This window comes from Myxocyprinus asiaticus, chromosome 8 (assembly GCF_019703515.2).
Source record: "Myxocyprinus asiaticus isolate MX2 ecotype Aquarium Trade chromosome 8, UBuf_Myxa_2, whole genome shotgun sequence".
NCBI classification, from domain to species: Eukaryota; Metazoa; Chordata; class Actinopteri; order Cypriniformes; family Catostomidae; genus Myxocyprinus; species Myxocyprinus asiaticus.
In genome coordinates, this window is record NC_059351.1 from 20,414,840 (window position 1) to 20,426,446 (window position 11,607).

The following is an 11,607-nucleotide window of genomic DNA, read 5'->3' on the forward strand; positions in this document are numbered from 1 at the left end:
GTGTTTAGTCCGAAAAGGAAAATGAATTACTGGATGCTCTCAGGTTTGGTTCTCCCTTCTCAGCAACTGACTTTGAAAACCTCCATTGAGCCTGTCCACTCCATTCCTCTGCTGTGACCACATTCCGCATCATTCTCTCCTGACATCACAGTGCTAGGCAAACAGAAACTACCACTTCTTGTGTCATTAACTTCCAACAGGAACACACATTTTTTTCCTCACAAAATTTTGTCTGGGGATCATGGGGGAGTAAACGTTTCAGGTGCTTCAACTATTGCTCATATTTAGGGTTATGGATTTGATAAAACCCATCCTGCAGCAATCATATTACAGACATGAATGATACCCCAAATTGTGTGGTTTGTTGAGTACAGGTGTGGTATTAGAGTACAATGTGGCACTCAGTAATTTTTCCTCATTAAAAAACTCTTAAAGACATGAATTGTAATTTTGCAGTATATGTAGGAAATCATGGCCACTCACATTAAAATGAAGACTCCAGTCATATCAGTAACCTTATAAAAGCTGTTTTATGCTACATGGAGAGGGTCCGCACATGGGGGCTGCCATGTTAGAATCACATGACCAGCCGAATACTACTTGCTTAATCTCAGTAAACATCCTGTTATTTGAAACTTTCAATCATTGATTTAAGTAAACATGGCAGACCGTGAATACTAAGGCTGAGTTCGGAGCTGCATACTACCATACTACTCATACTATTTCTGTCATAGACACATATGGTAGAAGTAGTGTGGGTAGTATGCCATTTCGAACTCAGCCAAAGTTTCTATAATGGCATCTGAAACTGAAAACTATTGATTTTAAATGATGCTGCATCCAAACCGCTAGGTGTCAGTGTAAGTCCAAGATGACACAAAGACAAAAGCTATTGAGTGCACCTTTAAGGGAGATCATTGACCCGGTTGTACCCTAATTTTCGAAGTGATCAGTCTTACAATTTTGGTTTGGCAGATGATAAAATTTTAAACGGGCCAAAAAAAAAAACAAAAAAAAAATCCTGCTTACATTGAGAGAAATCTGAGCTATATCTAGAGACCAGAATATCACAGAAACTTGGATGGGCTCTTTTTCAATAAGCAACTACCCATAAGAATACCTTAGTAACCTCATAGCAATGTGCTAAAAACCACTTAGAACACATGGAAGCACCCTGGCAAACACCAAGAACACCCTAGCATCATAGCAGCTAGTTTGCACTGGAAGGCATGTCATTTAAATTATCAAAAAGACAGGAATTTACTGTCATTGGTACATAATGACAATGAGTCCACCACCCACAAATATAAAAAAGTGTGGCCATGTGTTTCTTGTACATTTAGTATGTTTAAAGTTGCAGATAAAACTATGTAAGACTCTAAACAAACTGTAAAGGTAAGGATGAGAGTACACCAATGCATTTATCTTCATTTTTGCTATTTTTGCTTTTGCTATTTTGCTATTTGTCGCACATTTGTTCATTGAACGCGTCCAGCACTTCATGCCATGGTAATTTATTCTCATATGCACGAAGGCTATTTGCATTGGTGCACACATCAAACGTCGTTCATATTTGGCATGGCCCTTTTGACCCCGTGGTGGAGTGGACAAAGACATTGGGTGCGCTGCTGTGTAAGCAGTGATAAGGCACTTATTAATGTGTTTGCACAGGGGCCCGAGTAGAAAGGACCTCTGACGCAGAAGGGCCCGGTGCCTGCTGCCGCCTTCACAATGGAGGACCCCGACACCAAACAGCCCCAAATGTCACACAATGTGTGGACGTGGCAAGGAGGGGTTTGCAGTCTGATTGGTTGATGCTAATGTGGGTGTCCATTCTACGGCCAAGTCGAACCAGGTTTAAAAGGTGCGGTGGATGTGGTCTGTTGGTAGAAGAAGCACGGCGTAAAATAGGTAACACACTTGACAAGCCCTCTCATCCAAGAGGCGCATCTGTGTAAAAAGTGTGGCAAGTGTATGTTTTTGCCCAGAGACAAAGAAAGACAAAGAAAGAGACAGTTACTTAGATTAAGCAGCTTGTTTTAAACATCCCTAGACAAAGAATTTGCACTCATTTTGCCCTAATATAGCCAGATCATCACACCTTAGAGATGTATAAGGGAGACATGTTGAAAGTATTGACCACAGTTGTTCTGTTATCTCTCGCTCCAATCGTGGATGCTGCCCCGCTGGTGTCTGGAGAACCAGATGTTTTTGAGGAACCAACCGATGGAGGTAAGACATTGGTAACATCTAGATGGTAACCCTCGTTCTGCAGAACTCTTGCTGCTAGCAAGAGTTTTGCAGCACAAGGATTACATTCTAGACATGACCTAAGACATTTAAACACCAGCTTCAAACAATTAGCTTTGACTGAGTTTTGATTGACAATGCAAAGTGTTCCCTATAATCACAGCGCAATGATTATAATCCTATAATCACTTCACATTGATCTAGGACTTTTTAATTTAATTTCCAATTAGCTTACCATTGCTGTTTTTATGTATATTTTTCTTTATTTTTTGAGCATTTAGTGACCTAATTCAAGGTTTACCTGGATTTCATTGTTCAGAGATTGCTCTGTAATAGCTCAGGAGACTTAATGAAGTTCTCAGATGTTTTGTTTAAAACGTTGTCTCGGATGTTTCTCCTAAAATTCCTTGGGAGAACATTCTCTTGAGGTGAGATCTCTTCTGAAACTCTAGAAGAGACACGTGAGATTACTGGGGTCTTCTTCTTTGGAGAAGCAGCATAAAGTCTCCTTATTCTCTGTTTAATTTCATTGCTGTCTAAGAGAAAAAACTGAGATTTTAAAGAGCTCTCATTTGTGATTTCTCTTTGCTATTGGGAAGTTCGTTTCGCTGTTGTCAAGCCAAAAGACTCAAAGATGGCTTGGGACCAAGATAATCAGACCAGTGGCACCAGTCTCTTGTGAAGCTCTGTTGGCCTTGCGCTGTCCGCACTTCCACTGTGTGCAAACCTTAAATCTGTCATTCCACATTCAGGTTCTGGACTCTTCCTCCCACTAAAATTGGCTCAGTGGTGTAGAGTAGTGTTACATAATGGCTTGAATTAGGGCATTAAATCTCATTGGCTCTTATCTAGGTTAATTCTGACAGTCTTAGAGGTTGAATAATTTCTTGACCTGGATGAACCACTTACATTTTTGCACCTTGCAACAATGAGAATCAAAGTATTATATGCACAGTAAGTTATTGGCAAAGTATGAAATGCACAAACCACTGTGGCTACTGTATTATCATTCAGCACAGTTGGTGTTGTTGTGTTCTCTCCATTCCAACAATGCTTAATTTTGTCTCAGACTAGGCTTATAATACCACTTTTATTTTTGACAATGAGCTCTCCAAGGAGTTATAGATAGATGGATGGATGGATGGATGGATGGATGTTTACAGTTGTCTTTTTGGTATTCCCATGAGTCCAAAAACCCCCTCAATGTCACCCGCCTGTGACGTCACCAAGACGTACTGTAGTAGTCCTAGCAACTCCTTCACATCTCCAAAAATTTGTCAACAAGGGTACAGGCACTGAGTGGGTACACATGTGTTTGTACATGAGTGTGAACTAGTGATTTGTCAGTGTCTGCTTCGAAGATAACAATGATGATTAAGAAAAGGTTTGAAAGATCCTTGGACAAAAAAGCATTTATCATCTGTTATGTCATGTATGCTTGTCCAAGCTGAGAAAAGCCCTTAAAAGAGATGTTTGAAGTTCATAATGTTTTTGTTTTGTTTTGTTTTTTCCCAAGGTTCTCTGTGTGTTTCAGTGCATTGGTATTCCACTTAAGGTGTTTCTATGGGTATGCGGAACATTTCAGTGTCAATACAACCTTGGGCTTAGATTCTGTACACATCTTAATGAGACAAACCCAGTCCTTTCAAGGACCAGAGCAGATGCAACATTTTAGAGACATGCAAACACCTCTCTGTTGGAGTTAGGGGAAACTAAATCAATTGAATTCCACTGGATGTAAAATATGTTGTCTTTTCCACATAAATGAGGACTGTAAATTCTTGAAATAGTCTCCTAAATTAATGTTATGGTGTCTTATATTTAAATGTTCATTAATATGTGTTTACTTCCTTCTAAAAACAATAATGAACCTCCAGATCCATGGAGAACTGGAGCAGATATAGAGGAGATTACAGCACAAGCGTCAAGGATTTTTGAAAAGCTACTGAGGACCAGACCGAAGACGACATTTCCTGATGGAGATGGAAAGACTGCATCTCTGAGAGATTTAGACGAAATAACTAGAGCTACTAGCCGCCCAGATGTCAGAGACAAACCCTTAGGCACAGGTATCAATAACCCATTAAAGACAGTGACAATCCATTCTGATGGACAAGAGGAGATTCAGCCTTCAACCGAAAGTATTGATGGATCTTTGAGGATGGACCTCATGACCAGTTCTCCTGATTCCCAGCTGCAAACTCTGACTGAGAGGAACAAACTGTTTAGGTTATCAAAGGTAATTGATTCAGAAGAGCAAGGTGACACTTCAACAGCAGCCAAACAATCCAAGTTAGATCCCGACACAGGTGGTGCAGCTACTCAAGAGGAGCTTGTGAAGATGTTGAGTGTACTTGAAAAGCTTCACAAGTTAATGAACAGCACACTGAGCAGCCGGATCACCATCATACCCAGAGGTGTGTTTATAACCAAAGTACCTTAATTTGGTCCAATAGATTTTTTTATAAACCACTTTCCCATTGTTGTGATGGGAAAACAACTAACTCAGTGTTTCTCATCTTTTATTGTCTTGTTTCTTTCATCGAAGGAAATGGCAATGGACGAAGTCCTGGGAAGAAGAACAAAATGGTGCGTTCCAGTCCTGAAACAATAAAGCTGTTCATGTTTGTAGCCCTAAAACTTGTAATACAGTCAGCATTTTCAACCCATGGATTCCCTCTGAAATTCCAATAGGTTTTTAGAATACCATTTTTTTTCTGTGTAAAACAAGGTTTGTTGTTAATGTCAACAAGTCTTTCCTTAAACATGACTTTTGAAACTGTCAAAAGTTGTAGTAGGGCTATAACTAATACAAGGATGCAATATTATGTGCTTGACGAATCGGACAACTGTTGTAGTCCCTATGTAGCAACTTCAAGAGCAAAACTTACATCTGAAATAACCATTATTCTAAAAACCCATTCGAAATTCTGAAGGGAACCCATGATGAAGGGAGCCTTTTAGTTTGGCCTACAAATTGACACCATGACTGAACAGCTCTATTAGCAACATAAATGAAATATGTAGTGTACTATATGTGCTACATGCTACAAAATATGTTTTCTAATTGCTATGATCCACAGGTACTAACAGATGGAACCCTGAAATCCACCACAGCGACCACTGTAGATGGTGGTGGGACTTCACCGAAGGCTAGCACTGGCCAAATGGATCCAAAACTCAATGGAAAAGTTTTTAAAAATTCCCTTCAATCAACTCCTAAGAAATCCAACAAGAGAGGTATGATGCAACCAGTTGCCATAACTAACAAAATGTGCTGTATCAGCTGGTTTGCTGGTCTTAGCTGGTTTAAGCTGGTATCCCAGCCTGACCTGCTAAAAAATGCCCAAAAAATTCAAACCAGGCAACAGACCAGCTAAGACTAGCAAATCAATGTAGACTGGATGGCACTCTTAATAAAACTAAGCAGTCTGAAAATGATGTGACTGTGGCGACAATTTTGCAAAATTACATTACATGGTTTATTACACATATTGCTGCATTTCAGAGGTGAAATGTCCACTATGTGGCGCTAAAAGCGAGTTAAATGTTCTCCCAAACAGATGAGGTTGTGAGGGTTAATGCTCTATGGAGTTTTAATCAACATACCACCCTCCTACCCCTAAACTAGGAGTGTCGAACTGATTTTGGGTCGTGGGCCTGACTGGACCAAGCGACATTTCTTGGGGGCCAAAGTTTATATTTATAAATAATTTATACTGTGTGTATATATATATAAACTACTGGTCAAAAGTTTTGAAATACTTGACTGAAATGTTTCTCATGATCTTAAAAATATTTTGATCTGAAGCCGTATGCTTAAATGTTTGAAATTAGTTTTGTAGACAAAAATATAATTGTGACACCATATTAATTTGTTTCATTATAAAACTAAAATATATACTATATATACATTTTTTTTTAAATTGATGACTTGGACCAAATAATAAAGAAAAGCAGCCCCAACACAGATGGGAACTCCTTCAATACTGTTTAAAAAGCATCCCAGGGTGATACCTCAAGGAGTTGGTTGAGAAAATGTCAAGAGTACATTTCTGAAAATTCTAGGCAAAGGGTGACTACTTTGAAGATGCTAAAATATAACACAGTTTTGATTTATTTTGGATTTAGTTTAGTCACAACATAATTTCCATAGTTCCATTTATGTTATTCCACAGTTTTGATGACTTTACTATTATTCTAAAATGTGAAAAAAAAAAAAAATAATAATAATAATATATATATAATATAGAATGAGTAAGTGTTTCAAAACTTTTGACCGGTAGTATATATATATATATATATATATATATATATATATATATATATATATATATATATATATATATATATACTGTATATATTCTTTAACTTTGTTTAAATAATTTTTAAAATTATGCATTAACATTATTAATTATCTTTAACAAAATTGTATAATATATTATCATATTTTATCAACATTGTACACAAAACATTTCGACATGACTGAGAGCAGCTTGTAGAAAATCACATATTCATCCAGCCAATCCGAGTAATTCAGTAAGTTCATTCACTGAAGGATTCGTCAAACTGATTCAAAAGGAGAATTCGTGAGCTGGTGAATCACTGTTTTAAAAGTACCCGCTCAAAAGAGTAATTTATTCATGAATCAGACTAAACCGGTCACCGTGTTTGTTGTTGAACACAGCCAGCGAACATAATAGAAAGGCGCGCTGTTTTGGTGCACACTTTTTTATGTCACCACATTCAATTCAGACTGCAATCTCATAACTTGGGTAAAATATAATTTCTTGACACTGGTAGATCAGCGGTGGAACAATGGAAAATTGGAGAAGGAAAATAGAAAGATGCTGTTTTCATACCTAACATTGGGGTAAAAGGATACAAAATATATTTGCCCACCAGCCACAGTGGCTGTGAATGCCCAGTTTCACCAGCCACATTGATTTTTTTTTTTTTACCAGCTCCTTTGGTTATTTATAAAGGTATATAAAACACCACTTCTGAAGCTGTAGTGAATTATGATTACACACATGACAATTCATTAATGTCGCTGCATGTCATTTGCTTTGTATGGTTATGCATTCAGCCACAAATGTTTGGAATTAAGCAATGTTTAATTCACAATGCCTGTAAATGCGAACTGCTCCGTGGAAATCAATCAAATTAAACGTAGGTGGTTTTCACACTGGGCACGTTTGCTGCAGTCCAAATCCGAGCGCGATTGTTCCCGGCGCCCCCCGCAGCATAGGTCTGGTTTCAGACTTATGTATAATTCTGTAGAACCCCGGTGCTTTTACGTCATCAACTTGTGTCATCACAAACGTACACATGATGGAAAGCACAACGCACAACCATTTCGGGGGTGGGGGGTCACGGGTGTTGAGGTCATAAATATAACAGTCCTTAAAAATATTAAAGACTCTGAATGCAATAACTTTCTGAATAAAGGCTTTAAATACGATAAAGGGCCAAAATTTTATAATTTTTGGTTTTAAAAGATAAAAAAAAAAAAATTCACACAGAAGTTCACACAGTACAAGACTACCACAGTGTCTACATTGCTAGCAGTTTGCTTGTTTTAGTAAGCTTTTCTTCCTTTTTTGTGCTGTATCAAAGAAAAGACTTATAAATAAGAATATAATTTGAATTTCTTTTCATCACTGATGTATCTGTAAAATGAGATGACTTTGTCAGCTGACTAGCAAAAAGAAAATACACAAAATTATTTATTGCCATCAAGTTGTCCTTCATTGTGTTTTTTTCACAGTAGAATCTTAACACAATCTTTTCTTCGAGAACCCGAACGCTGCTCTTTTCCATACAAAAACAGTTCATATTGAGCACTACTGTCAAGGTCCAAAGAAAAAAAAATCATAATTAATATACCATAAAAGTAGTCCATACAACACAAAGCTGTTGTGTGGCCCCAGAAATCTTGGAATATAATGCACAAGTCATATGGACTACTGTTATGATGTCTTTATACTGAACCTTTAATAGTGCTTTATAGTATTTGTCCTTTATGAAGCTTGACAGCTCCTGCTTACTATTAACTGTTATTCTATGGAATAGAGCTGCTTAAAATATCTATTTTTATGTTCCAAGAAAAAGTAACAGCATGTGGGTTTTGAACAACATAAGGGTGAGTAAATGAGTGAATAAAAGTAAATTTTCCATTTTTAGGTAAACTACTCCTTTAACTGGTGGCTCATCCTCAAAATAAAATGGTCTCTTATAAAAGAAGACTCTTAGGAGATGCTGTACAAAATTCAGAATTAAAGAAATTATTTAGAAAATCTTAAATTGATTTTAAATTATTACCAATAATATTTGCATTAAAAATATGACACTGTCCTTGCCACAACTTAAAAACTCAACTGAAGCCACAAGTCACAGGCCTTACCACGTTCTAGTTTTCTAGAGGGTGAAAATGCTCTACTTTGTGTTTTATAGATCATTTAAGACAATATCATGTGAATTTTCTAAAAAGGTTATTCAGAAACTTACCAGATAACCACATTCATTCAATTCCTTAAAAATATACACACATTCGCTTTTTGTCTTAAGCCTGATATGCTGAAAACGGCCTTTTCAACTTCAAAAACTCATCAGCTTCACAGGCACATAGTCACTTAAACACATCAGCTTAACAAATACAACAGAATGAACGCAACAGCTTCAGGAGCACCGTGGCCTTCCTTGTGCCTGCCTGCCTGCCTGCCTGCCTGCCTGCCTCCCTCCCTCTGCGCGCGCGCGCGCGCGCGCTCGCTCGCTCTCTCTCTCTCTCTCTCTCTCTCTCTCTCTCTCTCTCTCTCTCTCTCTCTCTCTCTCTCTCTCTCTCTCTCTCTCTCTCTCTCTCTCTCTCTCTCTCTCTCTCTCTCTCTCTCTCTCTCTCTCTCTCTCTGCTGGTGGCGTGGCTGCTTATATGCCGCTCTCCCATGCTCACTGGAATTAGAAACAGGTGTTAAACATAATCTAGCTCAGGTGCAAGTGCCCTTACCACTTTCTCTCTCTCTGGACGGACGCTTCACTACGCCCCCGCTGCCACAATGGCTAATCTAATAAACATCAATGGCTTTTCTTTCATCTGTTCTTCAAAATATAATCAAGTGTGTTTCTTCAAATGCGTCTTTGTGTCTGACAACATTTCTTGTCACATGTCACTCCAAGACTTTTTATAAGTTGCTTGCCACAGAAATAACCCACCACTGCACATAAAATATCCACATTTGGCAGGTTGGTGGGTGCTAATTTTAAACTCTGAACAAAAAGGAAAAAACACAGAATTTACTAATTTCATTAACCAGAGGTTACATCAAATACACACACAATTAGTTGATGGTAATCAAGCAATAATGTTTACAAGAAAGAGAACCACTCTTTCTTAGGCTGGAGCTTTAGCCTCAATAAACCATCAAAAACCGAACATAATGGCAAGAAAATGAAACCTGCTTAAAATGAATAGTTCAATGGGACAAAAACAATGCAACAGCTATTACATCTAATATTTATCCTTGGACCGGACCATGTTGTCATTATTTCCGTGAAAGAAACTTCACTGTGGAAATGTGTGGCCATGGAACTTGTGTCACCCTCAGACATGTGTGATGTTCGCTGATACGTGTAACTCTGCGAGCGCTGAATGTCCCACCTAATTAAAATAAATTCCACTGATCATGAAATTTATAACATAGCTACATGCAACACCACAAATTTAAATGTTTATCTGTTCTGCTGTTGTTAATAAAACAGTATGAATACATCTTACAAGATACTGTAATGTTGGTTCTAGGAATGGAAGAGAGGAGACACAGGAGCAATGTTTCAATATATTAATAATAGACACTGGAGTGGGGAAAAAAATATATAATGCTAACTTCACAACATAACAGCGTGACAATACAAGAACTGACAAGGAAAGAATAAAACTGGAGGGCATTTATACACAAAGGTGCTGATGAGGGAACGGAGAACAGGTGAGGATTGGGAACAGATGGCAGTGATGAGGGCAGTGCATTATGGCAAATGTAGTCCAGGGGAAACTAAGGATGACACAAAAACCATATCAAAAGAGTCCACAGAACAGAATGGTGAATAACTGTGACTGAAAGAGAAAAGTACTGTGATATGTACAAGCCACATAAAAATCCTATTGCAAAAGAGTACATATAATAATGTGATTCTGTGAGACCAGGTCCTCTTAACTCAACTAACCATTGTTAAAATAACACCTATGCATTAACAATTGCTTTTCTCTCTCCAAAAACAGTGTGCTTCTGGAAGTACTGCTCTCAAAACTGACCTGATATCTGCAGTTTCTGTGCAACCTCTACTTGGGCTTTGCATAGAAGAACAACAAATTCCACCTCTCTCACCAACCTCTGAAACTCAGGCGCCTAGCAACAAGGCTTGTTCTCAAACATAGATGCTTAAACTCCTCTCATTGGCCCATTAATAACATCACTGACACCTCTTAGCTCTTTGACGTGTACCCTTGACTTGTGCACAAAATCCTGTTAAACTCTGATTTACAATATTTTTTTTTTTTTTTTTTTCTCCAATAAAATTTATATGACATGCAAAAATACCCTGATAATAAAGAGAACTTTATTTTTCTACAGCTATTTCTCTCGGTGATCATTGTAAATGATTAAGAAGATGGCAAATATTGAAAGAAAAGCTGTGCATTGCTGAGCATGTTTTCTCTTGCTATCTGTACTTTTACACTTTGGGATTTTCTAAGTTGGTATAAGTTCTTAAAGCTTTAGTTGGAGGTCACTATGGTGATGAAGTATATGTGAGTTGACTAGAAGGTCATGCTGTTGATATTATGCCTTCTAAATTAACTTGATTGCTCAGAGAGCTGCTAATGCTGTTGTTAGGGCAACTGCTCAGTGAGGCCCTCCAAAATACACATGAGCCAGTCAGATAAATTGAGTTCAGGATAAAACTTTGAGGAATGATTTTGGATCCTGCTTGTCTGAAGAGCCTTTTTTCACCACCTGCTTCCTATGTTGAATTTTTTTCACATCGTTCTTTATGCTTGTTTCCATTTTGTTTGCCGTAATCAATATGACTCGCTGTATCATGATCGAATTCTTCACACAATGTGCATTAATTACGGAAATAGGAAATGAAAAACCATGAAGACTTAATGTTTCTGATTAGTTTAATTAGGGTTTCCTCGTCAGAGCTTCATAAGGCATCCATGCATGGTTACATAGTTTCATAAAAAGCATGTTATCGTGCATAGATATATCAAAAAAATTGAATGTCCTACATTTTAAATGTTAAAACAGCTAAATGAAAAATGTAATCAGTTTTAAAAAATATGTAAATCTGTGAAAATAGCTT

The 11,607-nt window shown here is 37.6% G+C and overlaps 1 protein-coding gene across 1 annotated transcript; it reads left to right on the forward strand.

Annotated features, from left to right (window-relative positions):
• The first annotated feature begins 2,108 nt into the window (after positions 1 to 2,108).
• urp2 (urotensin II-related peptide) lies at positions 2,109 to 10,802 on the forward strand. Its single transcript, XM_051705722.1, has 5 exons — positions 2,109 to 2,232; positions 4,128 to 4,667; positions 4,799 to 4,839; positions 5,334 to 5,490; positions 10,523 to 10,802. The coding sequence occupies exons 1-5, from the start codon at positions 2,109 to 2,111 to the stop codon at positions 10,552 to 10,554; spliced, it is 894 nt and encodes a 297-aa protein (XP_051561682.1). The 3' UTR covers positions 10,555 to 10,802.
• The last annotated feature ends 805 nt before the right edge of the window (positions 10,803 to 11,607 follow it).

Bases quoted from the DNA above. Each gene is read 5' to 3' on its own strand.
- urp2 (XM_051705722.1), top strand. From the start codon at position 2,109: ATGTATAAGGGAGACATGTTGAAAGTATTGACCACAGTTGTTCTGTTA. The intron at 4,840-5,333 runs GTGCGTTCCAGT...TATGATCCACAG, and splicing joins CTGGGAAGAAGAACAAAATG to GTACTAACAGATGGAACCCT. The intron at 5,491-10,522 runs GTATGATGCAAC...CTCCAAAAACAG, and splicing joins TAAGAAATCCAACAAGAGAG to TGTGCTTCTGGAAGTACTGC.